This window comes from Heteronotia binoei, chromosome 3 (genome assembly GCF_032191835.1).
Source record: "Heteronotia binoei isolate CCM8104 ecotype False Entrance Well chromosome 3, APGP_CSIRO_Hbin_v1, whole genome shotgun sequence".
NCBI classification, from domain to species: Eukaryota; Metazoa; Chordata; class Lepidosauria; order Squamata; family Gekkonidae; genus Heteronotia; species Heteronotia binoei.
Genome location: NC_083225.1, coordinates 107268446 through 107290930, shown reverse-complemented (window position 1 = coordinate 107290930; position 22485 = coordinate 107268446). Strand labels below are relative to the sequence as shown.

Genomic DNA, 22485 nt, shown 5'->3' with positions numbered 1-22485 from the left:
CTGCTCCATTATCCAGGAATTCGAAAAAAGATTTTGTGACTTCCAAAGAATTGAAAAAGTTGTGGAGTACTTGTCATACCCATTCAAAGCAGATATGGACATTAAGGAAACTGTAGCTGCTATCAGTAAAAATTACTCATTGAACAAGGCATCTCTTGAAAACGAAATAGTAACCCTTAAAAATGACATTTTTCTCAAGACCCATGCTGAGCGAGAATCGTTTCAGAAGCTAGTGCCTAGAGACAATTTTCCCAACTTGAGAAGATGCAGTGAAGCTGCACACTCCTGTTTCGGTTCAACTTATTTGTGTGAATCTGCATTTCCCCATCTGAAAATGACAAAGAGTACACAGCATTCCAACATGACAGATGAACATCTCCAGGATTCCCTGAGACTGGCCCTCACACAACATTCACCCAACTTCAAAAAGCTGGTGGATGAAATGTAGGCTCAGATGTCTCACTAATTAGCAAGAGCAAAGTTTTAAAGATTGCGCAAGATCAGCCTGGATCAATACTTGACCTACATTTAAGAAAAATTAATAAAAGTTAGAGAAAGTTATTAAAACAGTTAAAGAAAGGTATAACAATAAAAAATTAAGAAAAACTTTGCATTTCTTCCTGGATCTTAGTCTCTCTGTTTTGTTTTTGTTTACCAGTAAATGACAGAAGATGCATTGTAAATGGGGAGGGATGGGGGGGGGGGGTGGAACCCAACTTTGGTGGGTTAAAATCTAATTCGGAACTTAATTTTCATGGTGGTAGATCACCAGCACTTTTGTCCAGAAAAAATAGATCACAACCTGTTCTAAGTTGGACATGCCTGCCCTAGATCCTTTTCACACACACTACTGTCCCATCCTATAATTATTCATTTGATTTTTCCTACCTAAATGCAGAACTTTACATTTATCACCTCTCAGTCGTCTCTACTCCAGGCTAAATATACCAAGCTCCTTCAGGCCTTAACTTGTCAGACTTGGTCTCCAGATCCCTCACCATCTTCGTTGCCTTCCTCTGGACAGTTCCAGTTTGTCTATATCCTTCTTAAATTCATTTTATTTGTTTTAGCTCAGTTTTCAAGCCCGTCAAGCTCATCCTGTATCCAGACTGTCTTCTACCCTATTTGCTATCCCTCCCAATCTGCCAATTTAATAAGGATTACCTCTATTCCTTCATCCAAATCATTTATAAAGATGCTGAACAAAACAGGTCTCAGGACAGATCCTTGAGAAACTTCACTTGTCACTCCTCTCCAAAAGGATGAGGAACAATTAAGAACTGTCAACCAGATACAGATTCACCTAACAGTAACAGGATCTAAACCACATAATTCCATATATAATTACTTGTAACTCCCATTGAACTCCCTTGGGTCTATCACCAAAGAGGTTAGTGCAGAATATTAACTGCTGGTCAGGGCCAGCTACTGGGAGCATATGCCCCCAATGCTAGAGCAACTACACTGGCTCTCGAACCCAATTCAATGTGTTGCTTTTGTCCTTTAAAGCCCTACATGGCTTGGGACAAGGGTATCCGAAGGAATCTTCTCCCATATGTTCCTGCCTGGGAACTGAGATCATAGAATCATAGAGTTGGAAGGGACCTCTAGGGTCATCTAGTCCAACCCCCTGCACCATGCAGGAAACTCACAAATACCTCCCCCTAAATTCACAGGATCTTCATTGCTGTCAGATGGCCATCTTGCCTCTGTTTAGAAACCTCCAAGGAAGGAAAGCCTACCACCTCCCGAGGAAACCTGTTCCACTGAGGAACTGCTCTAACAGAAAGTTCTTCCTAATGTTGAGCCGGAAACTCTTTTGATTTAATTTCAACCCATTGGTTCTGGTCCTACTTTCTGGGGCCACAGAAAACAATTCCACACCATCCTCTATATGACAGCCCTTCAAGTACTTGAAGATGGTGATCACATCACCATTCAGCCGCCTCCAGGCTAAACATCCCCAGCTCCTTCAGCCTTTCTTCATAGGATTTGGTCTCCAGACCCTTCACCATCTTCGTCGCCCTTCTCTGGATTCGTTCCAGCTTGTCTATATCCTTCTTTAAATGTGGTGCCCAAAACTGAACACAATACTCCAGGTGAGGTCTTACCAGAGCGGAGTAAAGCGATACCATCACTTCACATGATCTGGACACTATACTTCTGTTGATACAGTTGCATTTGCCTTTTTAGCCACCACATCACACTATTCTCATGTTCAGCGTATGGTCTACTAAGACCCCTAGATCCTTTTCACACATACTACTGCTAAGACAAGTCTCCCCCATCCTATAACCATGCATTGGATTTTTCCTGCCTAAATGCAGAACTTTACATTTATCCCTGTTAAATTAATTTTATTGGTTTTAGCCCAGTTTTCCAGCCTGTTAAGGTCATCCTGTATCCTGTTTCTGTCTTCTACTGTATTTGCAACCCCTCCCATTTTAGTATCATCTGCAAATTTAATAAGCATTCCCTCTATTCCTTCATCCAAATCATTTATAAAGATGTTGAACAAAACAGATCCCAGGACAGATCCTTGAGGCACTTGTCACTCCTCTCCAAGAGGACGAGGAACCATTCACAAGCACTCTTTGGGTGCCATCTGTCAACCAGGTAGCAAAGATATGAACTTTTAAAAGGATACAGACAAACACGAGTGAAGATTTTAAAAAACAAACTTAAAACATGCTTGAAAGATTAGCACTTGTTGGTTGTAAAGGTGCTTTGTATTTCTCCCATGGGATCCAGGGAACTGGCAAAGGAAGCTCTGGCTCTTTCCCTCCCTTCTCAGGGGACCAGGAGGGGGAGTAGCCTCAACCAATGGAGAAAATCAAGATTTTGCTCTGTAGCTCCTGAGTGATTGAGCAATCCTTGTAAAACAAGCTGAGATGCAGAAGGAAGCAAGAGAGAGTAAGAAGAAAGCAGACAAGAGTCAGTTGCTCAGGGGCCTGATTCGGCCCCCAAACTGCATGTTTGACACCCCTGTTTTAGAATGTAGTCAGAACTAGGGATGGGCAGAGACCAGACCACAGATCTAATTTTTCCATGGGCAGGGGCCCAGCTTGTGGTCCATGAGCCTGATCACTGCCATCCCACCAACATGGATTTTCCACAACCCTTCCAGGAGATTTGTTTGGTCTGGCAGGGCTTGTAAAGCTATTTAAATTGATGGCTTTTACCAAGCCACACAGTGCACGAATGAAGGCCAGATGGTGGTGAACTCTGATGACCTCACTGCTCAGCATTAATTTGCTCACCACATGGCTCTGCAAAAGCCATTTAAATTTTAAATGGCTTTTGCAAAGTTGTGCAATGTGTGAGTGAATTCTGAGCTGCGAGTTCATCCACTCACAGCTTTGCACAAGCCATTAATTTTAAATGGCTTCTGCAAAGCTGCAACTAAAGGCCGACTGGCAAGTTCATCCACTTCTGGTTAAGCCAGAAAGGAACCAGAAGTGGGTGAAGTCGCCATCCGGCCCTCACTCATGTGCCTTGTGGCTTTGCAAAACCCATGTGCACAGACTAAATGGACAACACCCCAGTTCATTAAATGTGGAGGTTCATGGTCCAAGGGTCTATAAATCCCACAAATCTCTGTTGTCAAACCTCCATGGTCCATTTTTTTTCCTGGGTTGTGCCTATCTCTAGTCAGAACTTGAATTTATCCTAACCAGAGAATTACCACTTTGTTCTTCAGGAAAGCTTTTCACACATTAGCCTAACAATGTGCCTGAGAGGGGAAGGATAGCAATCTTACCTGCCATCTGCATAGTCTGCATCTGCACCACCCCACCAAACATCAGAGTCGTCTTCTTCGGCATCAGCAGAGTCTGCATTGTCATTCTCATCCGCTACAGGGCAGCACACAAACTCTACACCACGGAACTTGTCAATTCCACAGGGTAACAGCATACCATAGTCATGAAGATTCATACTTTTTTCACTACAAGACTGAAGACAAAAAGGAGAAAATATACTCCTTTTATACAACAAATATACAACAAAATGTGAAAAAAGCCTAGCTAACAAGTTGCTTTAACACAAATTTAGCATCAATTCATGCCTCAGAACAGACAGGCAGAAGGTTTGCAATATTGCCATACAGCAATCACCATGTCCCTTTCCATCTTGTGAATAATGTCACTCTACAAAGCTTCCAGGTTTAACATGTCAGCCATCCATTATGCAAACAGCTTACCCTCACATATTACTTAAAGATACCAACAGCAGCAAACAGTGACACTGACTCTCTTTGGCCTGTAAGTGACAGTGGGCACTTATGAACAAGTTAAGCTCCACCGAACACAACCTTGCACCATTCTCATGAACAAGTAAATTTCTGTTTCAGTGATCCCTGTAGAAACGGAGTAGAGGGAATGGGTTGCTGTTCTGAACAATTACAAATCCACAGACAGAACAATTATTAACCCTTCATGAAGGAAGCACCTTAAAAATAATTATCCTAGGGTCATAAAAATGCACTATATCGGTTAAATAACAACCTTTATCAGTGTATTGTTACTTGCATTTGTACAAGTGTATTGTTACTTGCATTTGTACAAGCAAGTCTCAGTGCTTGTACTTATAGAGAGTGTTTATCCCGCAATGAAACAGAAAGTTTTGTACTTGCTTATAAAAAGAGAAGGCCTGTGGTGCAGAGTGGTAAGCTGCGGTACTACAGTCTAAGCTCTGCTCACGACCTGAGTTCGATCTCGGTGGAAGCTGGGTTTGGGTAACCAGCTCAAAGTTGACTCAGCCTTCCATCCTTCCGAGGTCAGTAAAATACCCAGCTTGCTGGGGGGAAAGTGTAGATGACTGGGGAAGGCAATGGCCTTGTTAAACCTGGTAAGCCAGATTTCAACACATTCTGTTCAGAGAAAGAATTTTTGTGGTTGATAGGACCAAGAAAATAGAATATCTTCACTGTGACCTGCTTGTAAACTTCCACTTGGCCTGTGGCTGCTGGAGGGAAATGCTCGGATTCAGTGAGTTGTTGTTATTCTAACTCAGTTTTGCAACAACAACAGCAATATGCATAGACAGCATCCTCTGCTTTTAAAGGATGAGATATCAATGGGACACAAAATACTTGGATTTCATGCTGTAACTCAAGAGCAGTGGAAAGACATTTTGAAAACATGTCTTTATAGGTATGTTCAAGAAAGAAAAATAAATACCTGTAAAAGATATTTAAAAAGGAAGATCAGTAGCCAAAAGTGCTTGAAATTCTATAGGATTTTATGGCAGTCTTTCTCACTGGCACAATGAGAAAAGTAGCATAAACTGTGCCTCTATTTTTAAAAAGTGAACAGATTTTAAAAGTAAAGCTGGGGAAATTCAAATCTAGGAAAATCATCTAAAAATTCTCACCACTAACATTCAGTCCATGGCAGAGAGATGGGGGTAGGGAGAAGAACCCTAGTTGTTGTATGGTATGGGTGGTGATGGTAGGACTCAGCATCTCTCAGCTCAGCTCCATGCAAGAAATCAACAAGGTGCCCAAAAAATTCTTACCCTTGGCTAAAAAATGGATAACCACTTCTATAGAACCTGAGAAACAGTCTACAAACATGTTTAAGCCATCTGAAATGGATGAACTTATTTTTCCTATTAGTTTGTTATTTTAAAAATTCTAATTAAAAAGTTTTTATAGCACCAAAAATGATTTATTTTAATAGCATGAGCTTTCCTAGACTTAACATTTAATCTAGTACAACCACAACACATATGTAGCAACACTGAATCTCCCCGAGACCTTAAAAAAAATGGACACAAGAACAGGATTCCAGATAAAGCAACTTAAATTAAATAAGTATTTTTATTTATTTATTTATTTATTTAATTGGATTTATATCCCGCCCTCCCCACTGAAGCAGGCTCAGGGTGGCTTGCAACAATAAAAACATTTACAAATATTGAGCATTAACTAATTAAAACCTTAAACAGCATAACAATTAAAACATATTAAAGCAATTTGGTGCTAATGGTAGATTCCAATACTTCGGTCTTCTTGAGCATCCTCATATGTATCAATTAAAAAGCAAGTTGAAATAAAGCTGTCTTAAAAGCCTTGCAGTGATATCCAGAAAGACACCCCTGTACTTGTTCCCAAGCCATGCACCCCTGGAATGTGATATTGCAATGTAAATTAATATGACACAGCAATGCCCATTTGAATTGGAATGGTCTCTCTTGCACATAAGGGAGAAAAATCCAATTCCTTCTTAGCCCAAGGCAGGCTGTAGTGTGATTCTGGTTCACAAGCCAGAACAACATGATGGCCAGCTGAAAGGTTAAGAAGCATCCATCTTTCTGCTCCTGGGAATGAAGAGTTCCAGGCCCAGTGAGGTGTACTAATGTGGGCAGAGCTGTAAAAATTCCTTCACTCTTTTGGCAACCTTTAAAGTCCTGTTAACTCTGCAACACAAATAAATGGCTTGTATATATATGTTCTGGTATTCTTCAGGGCAAGACAGCAGAAACACAAAGGTTAAGGGTTAAGTGCTCATCTTGTTGTGAATGTGTGGTATAACTGCAAACTGATCTCACAGTTTTGACTTTTAACAAAGTTTCTGTTTTTCTTTAATTAACTGCTGAGGCCATCAAAGTCAACTAGTCTCCTGAATACCTAATGGATGCCTATCCATGTCTGACACTAAGGGAGAAATCTATCACTTTTTGGGAGCTTCAAAGGAATCAGTTTTGGGAAAACAGGGCCATAAAAGTCATGTGGCCAGTGTAATTAAAATTCCTATGTTGGGATATGGATCTATGATACAAATGATCTCTGATTGGATATTCCACATATGACACTCTGATTTTCCATTGGTGTGACACTCTGCCCCCTCATTGGGTAATTGAATCGCTTGATGTGACGTAATTTACCCTAGAAAACAGGCAACCCCACCTATCAGGTTAGAAGCAGGGAGGAGAAGGGGGAAAAAAGAGAGGAGCAACAGAAGAAAAGGAAAGCCATCCCTCCTACCCTCACCCCCCCCTTCCTCTCAAGAGAAATCTCCCTCCAGAGGCCTTGCATTTCCTGTGACTGAGCCTATCCTGCAAGATCTAGGTATTGTATCACCTTCCCCCATCCATACTGATTCAGCTAACCTCTTGTATTCCTCTTGTATGCTTGGAATTGTTTGATTGAGATGTAACTATTTGAAAACCTATGCCATAATAAAATCCATTATTAACCAAAGGATTTTCAGTGGTCTATCTCTGTAGACATAGACAGAGATCCTGTTCACCTCACCTCTCGTAGGCCTACCATTTTGAGCTAAGAAATATTAATATTCCCCAATAAAAAGTTGTTTGAGGTGTAACAGCAGAACTGGGCAAGGTCCCACAAGGCTCTCACTGCTTCCGGAAGTTGGTTCCACCAATAGGGGGCTGTTATAGAGAAGGCTCTCTCCCGAGTGGTCTTCAATCTTGCCTCCCTCGGCCCAGGGATCAATAACAGGTTCTGTGTCCCTGATCTGAGTACCCTCTGGGGAACATATGGGAAGACATGGTCCCTAAGGTGGACAGGTCCTTTGCCATATATTTATTTATTTATTTATTTATTTATATTGGGATTTATACCCCGCCCTTCGCACCGAAGTGTCTCAGGGCGGCTTACAACATGATAATTCAAATACTACAATTTAAAATACTTACAAGTAAAATTAAAACCATAAATTGATAAAAGCAAGATAGATAAAAACCGGCGGTCTACAGATGCATTTTGTTCCATCCAAAAGATTTCCTTGTCAGTCAGTATTATAGGCCTGCCGGAAGAGGGCTGTCTTACAGGCCCTGCGGAACTGCCCTAGGGCCCGCAGGGCCCGCACCTCCTCCGGCAGCTGGTTCCACCAATAAGGTGCCGTTACTGAGAAGGCCCGATCCCTGGTGGATTTTAGACGGGCCTCCTTTGGCCCGGGGACTACCAACAGGTTTTGTGAACCCGAGCGTAGTACTCTCTGGGGAACGTGTGGGGAAAGACGGTCCCTAAGGTAGACAGGTCCTAGGCCATATAGGGCTTTAAAGGTAATAACCAACACCTTGTACCGGACTCGGAATATTACTGGCAGCCAGTGCAGATCCCGGAGCCCCGGCCGAATGTGCTCCCGTCTTGGGAGCCCTAATAACAGCCGGGCAGCAGCGTTCTGCACCAACTGCAGTTTCCGGGTCCGGCACAAGGGTAGCCCCATGTAGAGGGCATTACAGTAGTCTAACCTCGAGGTGACCGTAGCATGAATCACTGTTGCCAGGTCGTCACGTTCCAGGAAGGGGGCCAACTGCTTCGCCCGCCGAAGGTGAAAAAACGCGGACTTGGCAGTGGCTGCTATCTGGGCCTCCATTGTCAGTGAAGGCTCCAACAGCACCCCCAGGCTCTTAACCCTGCCCGACGCTGTTAGTGGCGCGCCGTCAAAAACTGGCAGGGGGATTTCCCTTCCCGGGCCGCAGCGACCAAGGCACAGGACCTCTGTCTTCGCCGGATTCAGCTTCAGCCCGCTCAGCCTAAACCACCTAGCCACTGCCTGTAACGCTCGGTCCAGATTTTCTGGGGCGCAGGCGGGCCGGCCATCCATAAGCAGATAGAGCTGGGTGTCATCAGCATATTGATGACACCCGAGCCCGTACCTTCGGGCAATCTGGGCAAGGGGGCGCATGTAGATGTTAAATAACATCGGGGAGAGCACCGCCCCTTGAGGCACCCCGCAATCAAGCGTGTGTCTCCGGGACAGTTCCTCCCCAATCGCCACCCTTTGTCCCCGACCGTCAAGGAAAGAGGAAAACCATTGCAAGGCCAACCCCTGAATCCCTGCGTCGGCAAGGCGGCGCGCCAGAAGCCGATGGTCGACCATATCGAACGCTGCCGATAGGTCCAACAACATCAGCACCGCCGAGCCGCCTTGATCCAGATGCCGCTGAAGGTCATCCACCAGGGCGACCAGCACCGTCTCCGGCCCGTGGCCCGGGCGAAAACCAGACTGGTAGGGGTCAAGGATAGAAGCATCCTCCAGGAAGCTCTGTAGCTGCAACGCCACTGCCCTCTCGATAAGTTTGCCCAAAAAGGGCAAATTCGATACCGGCCGATAGTGTGCCAATTCGGTCGGATCTAACGATCTTTTCTTCAAGAGGGGACGGACCACCGCCTCTCTGAGCGCTGATGGAAAATGCCCCTCCAGTAGGGATCTATTTATGATATCCCGTATAGGATATCTTAGCTCCCTCCGGCAGGTCTTAATAAGCCAGGAGGGGCATGGGTAGGGTGACCATAATGTCTGAAGGCCAGCCAGGGACACTGGGGGGTGGGTGGGTGGGTAGGGGTGTGCGCGCGCGAAGCGCGTGTGCCGCCGGAAACAGGAAGTGACGTCACTTCCGGTGACGTCACTTCCGGTGACGTCATGCCACCACCGGAAACAGGAAGTGGCATCACTTCCTGTGACATCATTTCCCCCGCGTCACCTGCCGGAAACGGGAAGTGACATCACTTCCTGTGACATCATTTCCCCCAAATGACATCATTTCCCCCAAATGCCACTGCCGGAAACAGGAAGTGACTTCACAGCACTTCCTGTGACGTCCCCAAAAATCCCCCAAATATCACCGCCGGAAACAATTTTGTTCTCAAATCCTGTATATACTTCATCAGTATATGGGATAAGGCACTTTCTCAACTGTGCTGCATAATGCAGCCTATTTATTTTGTCCTGTTGGCTCTGTTGGCTCTATCTGCGCCACCATCATCACTTTCGGGGTGTGGATCCCCCAGTGGGGTGGTCTCCCGACTCCCTCCGCCGACTGTTTCTGATAGCCCTGCGCCCCCTCTTTCATTTGATATGTGTCCCGTGCGGGTGCCACCCTCCCGCCGGGAGATGCCACAAAATGAGCCCCCTTGAGGCTTATGGCGGCAGGGCTCGGGGGAAGCGAGCTAGACTGCTGTTCTTTTGAGGGGTTATAGAGTGTTTCGAGCCCGTCCCTGTGGCATCGGTCCCATCGTTGAGGGACCCAGGGGGCCGGCGCAGCGGCACGCCGAAGCAGCCTGTCACTAATAACACCGGTCGAGATGCAGGACAGGAACCTGGAAGTGACCGACAGGCTGCTTCAGCGTGCCGCTGCGCCGGCCCCCTGGGCCCCACAATGATGGGACCGATGCCACAGGGACGGGCTCGAAACACTCTATAACCCCTCAAAAGAACAGCAGTCTAGCTCGCTTCCCCCGAGCCCTGCCGCCATAAGCCTCAAGGGGGCTCATTTTGCGGCATCTCCCGGCGGGAGGGTGGCACCCGCACGGGACACATATCAAATGAAAGAGGGGGCGCAGGGCTATCAGAAACAGCCGGCGGAGGGAGTCGGGAGACCACTCCACTGGGGGATCCACACCCCGAAAGTGATGAAGGTGGCGCAGATAGAGCCAACAGGACAAAATAAATAGGCTGCATTATGCAGCACAGTTGAGAAAGTGCCTTATCCCATATACTGATGAAGTAAATACAGGATCTGAGAACAAAATTGCACTAGAAGACACAAACACAAAGCTCCCTTACACTGAATCAGTGCTTGGGTCCACCAAAGTCAGTATTGTCTACTCCAGTCACAAACACAAAGCTCCCTTACACTGAATCAGTGCTTGGGTCCACCAAAGTCAGTATTGTCACATAAGAGAAGCCCTGTTGGATCAGGCCAGTGGCCCATCCAGTCCAACACTCTGCGTCACATAAGAACATAAGAGAAGCCCTGTTGGATCAGGCCAGTGGCCCATCCAGTCCAACACTCTGCGTCACATAAGAACATAAGAGAAGCCCTGTTGGATCAGGCCAGTGGCCCATCCAGTCCAACACTCTGCGTCACATAAGAACATAAGAGAAGCCCTGTTGGATCAGGCCAGTGGCCCATCCAGTCCAACACTCTGCGTCACATAAGAACATAAGAGAAGCCCTGTTGGATCAGGCCAGTGGCCCATCCAGTCCAACACTCTGCGTCACATAAGAACATAAGAGAAGCCCTGTTGGATCAGGCCAGTGGCCCATCCAGTCCAACACTCTGCGTCACATAAGAACATAAGAGAAGCCCTGTTGGATCAGGCCAGTGGCCCATCCAGTCCAACACTCTGCGTCACATAAGAACATAAGAGAAGCCCTGTTGGATCAGGCCAGTGGCCCATCCAGTCCAACACTCTGCGTCACATAAGAACATAAGAGAAGCCCTGTTGGATCAGGCCAGTGGCCCATCCAGTCCAACACTCTGCGTCACATAAGAACATAAGAGAAGCCATGTTGGATCAGGCCAGTGGCCCATCCAGTCCAACACTCTGGGTCACATAAGAACATAAGGAGGGAGGGAGGGAAGGAAGGAAGGGAGAAAGGAAGGAAGGAAGGAAGGGAGGGAGGAAGGAAGGAAGGAAGGAAGGAAGGAAGGAAGGAAGGAAGGGAGGGAGGGAGGGAGGGAGGGAGGGAGGGAGGAAGGAAGGAGGGAAGGAAGGAAGAAAGGAAGAAAGGAGGGAAGGAAGAAAGGAAGAAAGGAAGGAAGAAAGGAAGAAAGGAGGGAGGGAAGGAAGGAAGGAAGGAAGGAAGGAAGGAAGGAAGGAAGGAAGGAAGGAAGGAAGGAAGGAAGGAAGGAAGGAAGGAAGGAAGGAAGAAAGGAGGGAGGGAAGGAAGGAAGGCCACCCCCTCCCGCCAGCCCCCCCCCCGGCCCCCTTACCTGCGGCTAGTCCGGCGGCGGCGGCGAGTCCGGCAGCGGCGGCGGCGGCGGAGAGGGCTTTCCGACGCCCCCCCCCCCCGGCGGAGGAGAACGGGGGGGAATGCTAGAGGCCCGGGAGGGCGTCGGAAAGGCCCGCGGGGGTCGCTGGAGGGCCTCCAGCGACCCCCGCGGGCCTTTCCGACGCCTTCCCGGGCAGGTAAGGACGGGGGGTGGGGGGTTGCGAGGCCCGGGAAGCCTCGGGAAGGCCCGCGGGGGTCGCTGGAGGGCCTCCAGCGACCCCCGCGGGCCTTTCCGACGCCTTCCCGGGCAGGTAAGGACGGGGGGTGGGGGGTTGCGAGGCCCGGGAGGGCGTCGGAAAGGCCCGCGGGGGTCGCTGGAGGGCCTCCAGCGACCCCCGCGGGCCTTTCCGACGCCTTCCCGGGCAGGTAAGGACGGGGGGTGGGGGTTGCGAGGCCGGGGAAGCCTCGGGAAGGCCCGCGGGGGTCGCTGGAGGGCCTCCAGCGACCCCCGCGGGCCTTTCCGACGCCCTCCCGGGCCTCCGCCGCCACCGCCGGGCCCCGTGGGCGGGCGGGGAAAGCGGCGAGGGAGGGAGGGAGCGTCCCTGCGCGTGCGCAGAGCGATCTGCGCACGCGCAGGGTCGCTCCCTCCCTCCCTCGCCGCCTTCCCCGCCCGGGCGCGCGGCCCCCGGCTCTCTGGCTGGCTAAACCGGGACCTCTTAATGGTCCCGGTATACCCAGGCCGGGAGCCGGGAATTGGGGGCCAGAACCGGGAAAGTCCCGGGAGACCGGGACGGTCTGGCCACCCTAGGCATGGGTCCAATTTACAAGTTGTTGGGCGTGCAGATAGGAGGATCCTGTCAACTTCTTCCAGGCTGAGCGCGCCGAAGCCGTCCAGGACGCGATCCGAAGACAGGCACGGAGCCTCAGGTTCGCTAACTGTATCTAATATGGCAGGGAAGTCGGAACGGAGCGATGCGATTTTATCCGCAAAAAAATCCGCAAAAGCCTCACAGCCAATTTCCAATTCATTAAAATTTGGTCTGCCCTGTGGCAGCGTTGTAAGGGTCCGGATTGTATTGAACAGTTGTGCCGGGCGCGAAATTGCGGACGCAATCTCCGCCGCAAAGTAAGTTTTCTTTGCGGCCTTGACTGCCATCTCATAGGACTTCATAACCTCTCTATAAGATGTTCGAGTCGCTTCGTCTCGAGTACGCCGCCATTGCCTCTCTAGTCGTCTGAGTCCCCGTTTCAGCCGACGCAGCCCCTGGTTATACCAGGGTGTCGGCCTTGCGCGAGGGCGCAGAGGACGCCTAGGCGCGATCTCATCGATGGCTCCGGTGAGCCTATTATTCCAGGACTCCACCAGGTCATCGAGGGAATCGCCAGGGGGGCAGGGATCCCGCAGAGCCGTCAGGAACCGTTCCGGGTCCATCAGGTTCCGCGGGCGAGCTAAAATAAGCTCGCCGCCCAAACGGGGTTTAAAGGTAATAACCAGCACCTTGTAGCAAATCCGATACACTATCTGTAGCCAGTGCAGTTCCCACAGCCCAGGCTGTATGTGCTCCCGCACGGGGAACCCCAATAGCCTAGCCGCTGCATTCTGCACCAGCTGCAGTCTCTGGATTTGAGACAAGTGCAAACCCATGTAAAGGGTATTACAGTAGTCCAATCTCGAGGTGACTGTAGCGTGGATCACAGTTGCCAGGTCTCCATGGTAGAGGAAACGGTCCAGCTGTCTTGCCCGCCTAAGATGGAAAAAAGCGGATTTGGCAGTGGCTGCTATCTGGGCCTCCATGGTCAGTGAAGGTTCAAGTGGCTCCCCCAAGCTTCTGACCTTGGGTGCTGTTGCAAGTGGTGCACCATCAAAAGCTGTTAGGGGGATTCCCCTTCCCAAACCACTGTGGCTCAGGCAAAGGACCTCTATCTTTGTCAGATTCAGCTTCAGTCGAATCAGCTTAAGCCACCCTGCCATAGCATTCAGTGCCAGATCTTCTGGGGTACAGGCAGACCGGCCGTCCATCAATAGATAGAGCTGGGTGTCATCAGCATACTGATGGCAACCTAACCCATACCTCCTGGCAATCTAGACAAGGGGGCACATATAGATGTTGAACAGCATCGGGGAAAGCACAGCCCCCTGAGGCACACCACACTTAAGTGGGTGCCTCTGGGATGACTGTCCCCCAATTGCCACCCTTTGTCCCCGATCATGGAGAAAAGAGGAGAGCCATTATAAGGCCATCCCCTGAAACCATGCATCAGCGAGGCAGTGAATCAGCAACTAATGATCGACCATGTCGAATGCAGCTGACAGGTCCAACAACATCAGTATCGCTGAACCGCCTTGGTCCAGATGCTGCTGGAAATCATCCACCAGGGCAACCAGTACTGTCTCCACCCCATGACCTGTCAGAGAGGGTATACAGTTCAGTAAGACTGAGGTAAAAGAATTAGATTCCCTTCTAGAAATGCTTTGGGTCAAAATAGAGGGCACAAAAGGAAATTTAACTATGGGAGTTTGTTATCTCCCGACAAATCAAAAGCTAGAGGATGATTATAATATGATGGAACGATTAAAGACAGCGGATAAACGTAAAAACTGTGTTGTAATAGGTGATTTTAACCACCCGCAGATTGATTGGGTCAATATGTCTTCAAGTTGAGAGAAAGAGATTGAGTTTCTAGATGCTCTCAATGACTGTGCTATGGAGCAGATGGTCACAGAACCTACCAGGGGTGGGGCGATCCTGGATTTGGTCCTAAGTAATGCCCAAGACTTGGTGAGAGATGTAAAAGTGATCGCATCGCTTGGGAGCAGTGACCATAACGTTATTGATTTCACCATTTGTATAAATAGGGAGTTGCCCCAAAAGACCAGCACAACCACGTTTAACTTTAAAAGGGGTAAATTCTCTGAGATGAGGAGGCATGTGAAGAGGAAACTGAAAGGAAAGGTAAATACAGTCAAAACCCTTGGGGAAGCTTGGAGGCTATTTAAAACTACAATCCTAGAAGCTCAGAAAAAATATATACCATAAGTTAGGAAAGGAAGTGGAAGGGGTGTTGAAAGACCTGAGTCAGATTGAGGTGACAAGAGAGGAGGTCCTACAACTGACAGACAAATTAAAAACTAATAAGTCACCAGGTCCGGATGTTGAACTTGTGGATCTTCTGACAAAAATTTGCAATCTTTCATTGAAATCTGCCTCTGTTCCTGAGGACTGGAAGGTAGCAAATGTCACCTCCATCTTTAAAAAGGGTTCCAGAGGAGATCCGGGAAATTACAGGCCAGTCAGTCTGCCTTCAATACCAGGAAACTTGGTAGAAACCATTATCAAGGACAGAACGAGTAGGCACACTGATGAACACAAGTTATTGAGGAAGACTCAGCATGGGTTCTGTAAGGGAAGATCTTGCCTCACTAACCTGTTACAGTTCTTTGAGGGGGTGAACAAACATGGACAAAGGAGACCCAATAGATGTCGTTTACCTTGATTTCCAGAAAGCTTTTGATAAAATTCCTCATCAAAGGCTCCTTAGTAAGCTCGAGAGTCATGGAGTAAAAGGACAGGTCCTCTTGTGGATCAAAAACTCGCTAATTAATAGGAAGCAGAGAGTGAGTATAAATGGGCAGTCTTCGCAGTGGAAGACGGTAAGCAGTGGGGGGCTGCAGGGCTCAGTACTGGGTCCCATGCTCTTTAACTTGTTCATAAATGATTTGGAGTTGGGAGTGAGCAGTGAAGTGGCCAAGTTTGCAGATGACACTAAATTGTTCAGGGGGGTGAGAACCAGAGAGGATTGTGAGGAACTCCAAAGGGATCTGTTGAGGCTGGGTGAGTGGGCATCAACATGGCAGATGAGGTTCAATGTGGCCAAGTGCAAAGTAATGCACGTTGAGGCCAAGAATCCCAGCTACAAATACAAGTTGATGGAGTGTGAACTGGCAGAGACTGACCAAGAGAGAGATCTTGGGGTCGTGGTAGATAACTCACTGAAAATGTCAAGACAGTGTGCGATTGCAATAAAAAAAGGCCAACACCATGCTGGGAATTATTAGGAAGGGAATTGAAAACAAAAGGGCCAGTATCATAATGCCCCTGTATAAATCGATGGTGTGGTTTCATTTGGAATACTGTGCACAATTCTAGTCACCGCACCTCAAAAAAGATATTATAGCATTGGAAAAAGTCCAGAAAAGGGCAACTAGAATGATTAAAGGGTTGGAACACTTTCCCTATGAAGAAAGGTTGAAACGCTTGGGGCTCTTCAGCTTGGAGAAACGTCGACTGCGGGGTGACATGATAGAGTGTCAAGCATTATGTTTCTTTATTAGTATGCTTGTATTGTTAACTGTGATTCTACTGTATTGCACATCAAAGCCATGTAACCTCTTCCTTAGTTCTCACTAGTAGCAAATGCAGGAATGTCCTCTTTGAAGATAAGGCCTCCTGGTATGCTTTCCCAGGTGCAGACCTGGACCCAGGATGTTGCTGAACCACAAGAATAGATAAAGTAGCAAGCGTGTGAATTTCACACGCCTGCGTAGGAATTCCTAAGCTATCTTTGATGTGCCCCTTAAAGCTAGCATTCCAGAGTTAAACTGTATCACTTCCAATCTGGTGCCTACCCGAGCACAATGGATTATCAATAAACCAAAACTTTGTTTCAAAATCAACAGCTGGTTATTTTGAGATCTAATGCTTGACATAGAGGTTTACAAGATAATGCATGGGATGGAGAAAGTAGAGAAATAAGTACTTTTCTCACAATACAAGAACTCGTGGGCATTCGATGAAATTGCTGAGCAGTCAGGTTAAAATGGATAAAAGGAAGTACTTCTTTGCCCACAGGGTGATTAACATGTGGAATTCACTGCCACAGGAGGTGGTGGCGGCTACAAGCATAGCCAGCTTTAAGAGGGGATTGGATAAAAATATGGAGCAGAGGTCCATCAGTGGCTATTAGCCACAGTATATATGTGTGTGTGTGTGTGCGTGTGTGTATATATACACACACACACACACATATTGGCCACTGAGTGACACAGAGTGTTGTACTGGATGGGCCATTGACATGATCCAACATGGCTTCTCTTATGTTCTTAAAACTGGACTGATGGGGGTCCAGGACAAATGTCCTCCAGAAAACTCTGTAACTGTAGCGCTTCTGCCCTCTCAATAATTTTGCCCAAAAAGGACACATTTGAGACCGGCTGATAATGTGCCAATTCAGCCAGATCTAGTGATGGTTTTTTTAGGAGAGGGTGGACCACTGCCTCTTTGAGGGGCCCTGGAAAGAGCCCCTCAGAGACGGATCTATTTACGATATCCCATATAGGATATCATAGCTCCAACCGGCAAGCTTTAATCAGCCAAGATGGGCAAGGGTCCAGGTCACATGTTGTTGGGCGCACAATAGAGAGAATTCTGTCGACTTCCTCCAGGCTGAGTGTTGTAAAATGATCCAAAGCTGATCCAGAAATGAGGTACGAAGCCTAGAGTTCCCTTACTGTTTCAACAGTGGCGGGTAGGTCGTTGCAGAGTGACAAGATCTTAGCTGCGAAAAAAGTTGCAAAAGCCTCCCAGCCTATATCCAATTCCATACAGTTTTGTCTGCCTTGTGGCAGAGTTGGAGGATTCCAAATGATACTAAATAATTGTGGTGGACGCAAATTCACAGATGCAATCTTAGCCACAAAGTAAGCTTTTTTCGTGGCTTTGACTGCCATCTCATAGGACCTCATAAACTCTCTATAAGATGTTCTGGTCGCTTCATCTTGACTATGCCACCACTGCCTCTCTAGCTGTCTGAGTCTTCATTTCAACAGCTGCAGCTCTGGGTTATACCACGGGGCCAGCTTTGAATGAGGGTTCAGAGGTCGCCGTGGAGCAATCTCATCGATGGCCATGGTGAGCTGGTCTTGCCACATCTCAACCGGGTCTCAACCATGTTCTCTAGAGAATGGCCGGGGGGGCCAGGGGTTCCGCAGGGCCATCTGGAATAACACTAGGTCCATCAGGTTCCATGGGAGAGCTAAAATATGCACGCCGCCTAAACATGTTTGGGATGGCACATCCATACGAGCCTTCAGAGTGTAGTGGCCCAGCCATGGCACTGCTTCTGCAGTGATCTGGTCCACTAAGACTCCCGTCGCAAAGATCAAATCTAGCATGTGTCCAGCCTGATGCGTGGGTGTTGTAACAAATTGGGAGAATCCTAGTGTCACCACGGATGACACCAGGTCTGCTGCCTGACTAGAGTTCATGTCATCGGCATGGACATTGAAATCACCCAGGACCAAAAGTCTTGGGTGTTCCAATGCCCAGTCTGTTACGGCCTCTGTCAGGGACAGTAGGCCCTGGCTGGGGCATTAGGTGGTCGGTGCACCAGCCAAACCCTTCCTAACATCCCACGCCAGACCAGCACATTCGATGCCATTGATCTTTGGAGACTGGAGGGCCTCCCATATGAATAGTGCCACTTCTCCCCCCGCCCACCAGTCTGTTATTGGTGAAAGACTGAGTATCCCAGGGGAGCCACCTGGGAGAGAGCTACTGTCTCCCGATCTCTCACCAAGGTCTCAGTCACGCAAGCCAGGTCCATTTTCTGTTCACACAGGAAGTCCCAAAGGATTGAGGTCTTCTTATTAATGGACCTGGCATTGCATAACAGCAATGACGGAGGTGAGTAATTTGATCTGACCCCACAACCTGCTACTGTTGGGATGGGATACAGACTGGAAGAGGGTCAAGCACCTTCACGTTTCAGCTTCCATCCCTTACATCTGTGTCTGCTCCCACTGTTGTACCTTCCCCTCCCCAGGAGTACTGGGATTCCTAGGTCGGTCATCTCCTATTGGTCTCCACAACAGCCACAGGCCAATATAAGAATACACTGCTGCAACAGTGTGTTGTTCAATATACTTCCCACTCTGCCCTTGCCAACTAAAAGCCACCCTCCCTAATACAATTTGCTCTCCCCCTGCCAACTAATATTCCCTAAATAGTTAATTAATGCTAAACCCTAATTTCCTACCCAATTAATTAACTAAAAAACCATTCAATTTAACCAACGGCCAATTAATATACTAGCTTGATTAATACACTCGCTTGATTCCCATGCTTTGCTATGGTATCTAAGTACTATTTGCGAATTTCTTTGCTGCATCTCTAAGTTGCTTCCTCCTTGTAGCACTGATGTATCTTACAGGACGTCTGCCAGGAGCTTTCTTGAGGGCTGTAAGAGGTGATGGCTGTGAGAGGTGTGGCAGGGAGTTGTGTCATGGGTGCTGGGGACCCTGCAGCAGAAGCTGAGCCTGCAGAAGAAACAGTGCCCCTGCCACCTGCACCAGTGCCCCTGCCTCCTGCGGGATAAGACCCAAGCCCTCCTGCCTCGCCCTCTCGGGTGGCTCGTGTGCGTGACCGCCTTTGTCAGGACCTCAGGGATCGGAGGAGGGCGGCACGCTCACGAGCAAGACGCTCCCTGAGCCCTGAGTTTTGAAAGGATCCTGGCTCTTCTAGGAGTAAGGATGCTTGAGTCTCAGCAGGATCCTGGCCGCCCTCTGAGTCAGCACTTAGCCCAAATGGGCAATAGACAGCAGAGGGCTATATAGCTGTGGGCTTTGGGAGGAAGCTTTGTGGAAGCAACTAGTTGCTTACCTGACGTTCTAGCATCCACTTCGGCTTCCGACTTTGGCTTCTGGACCCCCTGACTTTGGCTTTGACTTCTGGACCGCCCGACTTCGGCTCCTGGACCTCTGACCTGCGATACCTGGACTGTGATTCGGTTTTGGCGCATCGGACTCTCTTTGCTCACCAGCTATAGACCTTGGACTGCCCCTGGACTTTGCCTGACCCGGCCCCAGCTCGTGACAGATTGCTTCCACCCGACAAACACCCACCCCACAGGATGGATGCTGAAGCAAGTGGAACCGCAGGACTACTGGCAGCTCTCCAAGCCAAGGTACAGCAGCTGACACAGGCAGTGGTGCACTTGCAGCAACAACCGGCGGCCAGTGCTCCGGCCAAGTGCCCAGTTCCCCCACCGGACAGATTTGGAGGCGCCGTGGAAGAATTTCCTGCTTTCCTGGCGCAGTGTCGGATGTACTTCGAGTTAAGAGCACGGGACTTCCCCAATGACAAAACAAAGGTGTGTTTCATTATCAGTCTGTTAAAGGGGCAAGAGGCCAAATGGGCCACACCCCTACTGGTTGCGTCCTCTCCCCAACTGACTGATTACCAGGGGTTCGAGGCCCACCTGGCTGCTGCCTTCTCAAACCCAGTCCAAGCAGCCACAGCCAACCGGAAAATCAGAGCCCTGAAACAAGGCAAATCCTCGGTGGCTCAGTATGCCACTGAATTCAAGCTCCTGGCCCAAGACTTGGCGTGGAATGAGGCTGCCCAGATGGACCAGTTTACCGAGGGGTTGGCCGAGGAAGTCCTGGACGAACTGGCCAGGGTGGAGCAGCCACCCACGCTCCAAGAACTCATCACCCTCTGCCTCTGCATCGATGGCCGCCTGGAAAGTCGCCGCCAAGCCAAGGCCAGCGGATGCCAGCTCCCTGCGCCACGCCACTGGGCTCCTCTTCCATCCCCAGCCAGTACCGGAGACGAGGGTGAGCCTATGCAGCTTGGAGCCGCTCGACCCCGCCTAAGTCCCGAGGAAAAGGCCAGACGCCGCACGCAGAATCTGTGCCTCTATTGCGGCACGGCAGGCCACTACGCCTCTGGCTGCCCTGCTAAACGTCAGATACCCCGACCCTCGCTGCCACCGCCGCCAAAAGGGCAGCCCCAGGCGTAAGTGGACCTGCCAGCCTGGGGCGACTAGTGGGGTCCTCCAAACAGCAGGCTGACACCCCGGGCCCGTTCCTGCTACCCGTTAGACTCCGTCTGCCAAATGGACGCTGGCTGTTCGTGTATGCCATGCTGGATTCTGGAGCGGCCCACTGTTTTGTAGATGCCGTCTTTGTAAAGCAGCACCAGATCCCAGTGCGAACAAAAGAGATTCCAACGCTGGTGGAGGCTATTGACGGGCGCCTCCTCCGCTCTGGCCCTGTCACCCGGGAGACCTGTCCCATCACCTTCCATGTCCAGCAGCACCAAGAACAGCTGCAGTTTGATGTCGCCCGCATGCCTCGCTTCCCGCTGGTTCTAGGCCTTTCCTGGCTGAAGCGACACAACCCCATCGTGGACTGGGCCCAGCAGGAACTACACTTCCAAGACCCATGCCCCCATCTGTCGCCGCCCACCACCCTAGCAGCTGGCCTCCCAAGTGGTGGTCCTCAGCTCCCTCAGAAGTATGTGGATTTCACCGACGTCTTTGAAGAGACAGGAGCTGATCAGCTTCCCTCTCACCGGCCCTATGACTGTGCCATTGATTTAGTACCGGGGGCACCACTCCCGGTGGGGTGCCTGTACCCAATGTCAGAGCCTGAGTTGGCGGCCCTGCAAGACTTTCTGGACAAGAACCTGAAGCGTGGATTCAACCGACCCTCAACCTCTCCCCTGTCTGCCCCAGTCCCCTTCGTGAAGAAGCAAAGTGGGGAGCTTCGGCTGTGCAATGACTACCGAACCCTGAACAAGATCACCATCCGAGACCGGTACCCTCTACCACTGATCCCTGAACTCTTGGATCGCTTAAGGGGGGCCCAAATCTACACCAAGCTGGACCTCCGTGGAGCATACAATTTGGTGCGCATATAGCCCGGAGATGAGTGGAAGACCGCGTTTGGGACCCGATACGGGCAGTACGAGCACTTGGTGATGCCCTTCGGTTTGACCAACACCCCCGCTGTCTTCCAGAGGTTCATGAATGACGTATTCCGGGACCTGCTCGACCGCTTCGCGATCATCTACCTGGATGACAGCCTGATTTACTCCCGCAGTTCGGCCCAGCATGCCGAGCACGTCCGCCAGGTCCTGCAGCGCTTACGAACCCATGGCCTCTACGCCAAGCTGGAGAAGTGCGACTTTGACCTGTGGTCCGTCGAGTTCCTTGGTCACATTGTGTCACCGCGGGGGATCCTCATGGACCTGAAAAAGGTGGAAGCGGTCCTAAACTGGCAGACTCCTCAGAATCGCAAGGACCTGCAGCGGTTCCTTGATTTCGCTAACTACTATCGGCAATTCATCCTGGCCTATGCATCCCTGACCACACACCTGACTCAGCTATTCCGCCTCAAAGAACCCTTCCGCTGGTCCCCAGAGGCCAATAACGCCTTCTCCACCCTGAAGACCTGCTTTGCCACCAGGCCACTCCTGAGATACCCCGACCCCCAGCTCCCCTTTACGGTGGAAGCTGATGCCTCCAACGTGGCCCTGGGAGCAGTGCTGTCCCAGCGTGAGGAGCCATCCCAGCCACTCCAGCCCTGTGCCTATTACTCGCGCCAGCTCACTGCTGCAGAGAGGAACTATACCATCTGGGAGAGGGAGTTAATCGCGATCAAGGCGGCTTTCGAGGTTTGGCGACATTACCTCGAAGGAGCTCGCCACCCTGTTCAGGTGCTCACCGACCACCGGAACTTGGAGCACCTCCAGACCACCCGCCGTCTCAACCAGCGCCAGATCCGGTGGTCCCTATTCTTCTCCAGCTTTGAATTTCGGGTCACATATATCCCCCATACCCAGAATCGGAAAGCAGACGCGCTCTTGTGGAAACCAGAATACTCCCCTGCTTCAACTGAGACCACGCCTGCTGCTCCCATCCTGCTGCCCTCCATGTTCGCAGCCACCTCCACTTCACCAGCACTCGTGGAGGACATTCGTGCTAGCCAGGCCAACGATCCCTGGGTCCAGCA

The 22485-nt window shown here is 49.6% G+C and overlaps 1 protein-coding gene across 4 annotated transcripts in view; it reads right to left on the bottom strand.

Annotated features, from left to right (window-relative positions):
* The window catches only part of APP (amyloid beta precursor protein), a 295204-nt gene that overhangs the window by 134986 nt on the left and 137733 nt on the right, over positions 1–22485 (bottom strand). For all 4 annotated transcript variants that reach the window (XM_060234377.1, XM_060234378.1, XM_060234376.1 and 1 more), the window contains exon 5: positions 3761–3954. In XM_060234377.1, coding sequence (XP_060090360.1) covers positions 3761–3954 — 194 coding nt within the window. The remainder of the gene's footprint in view (positions 1–3760; positions 3955–22485) is intronic.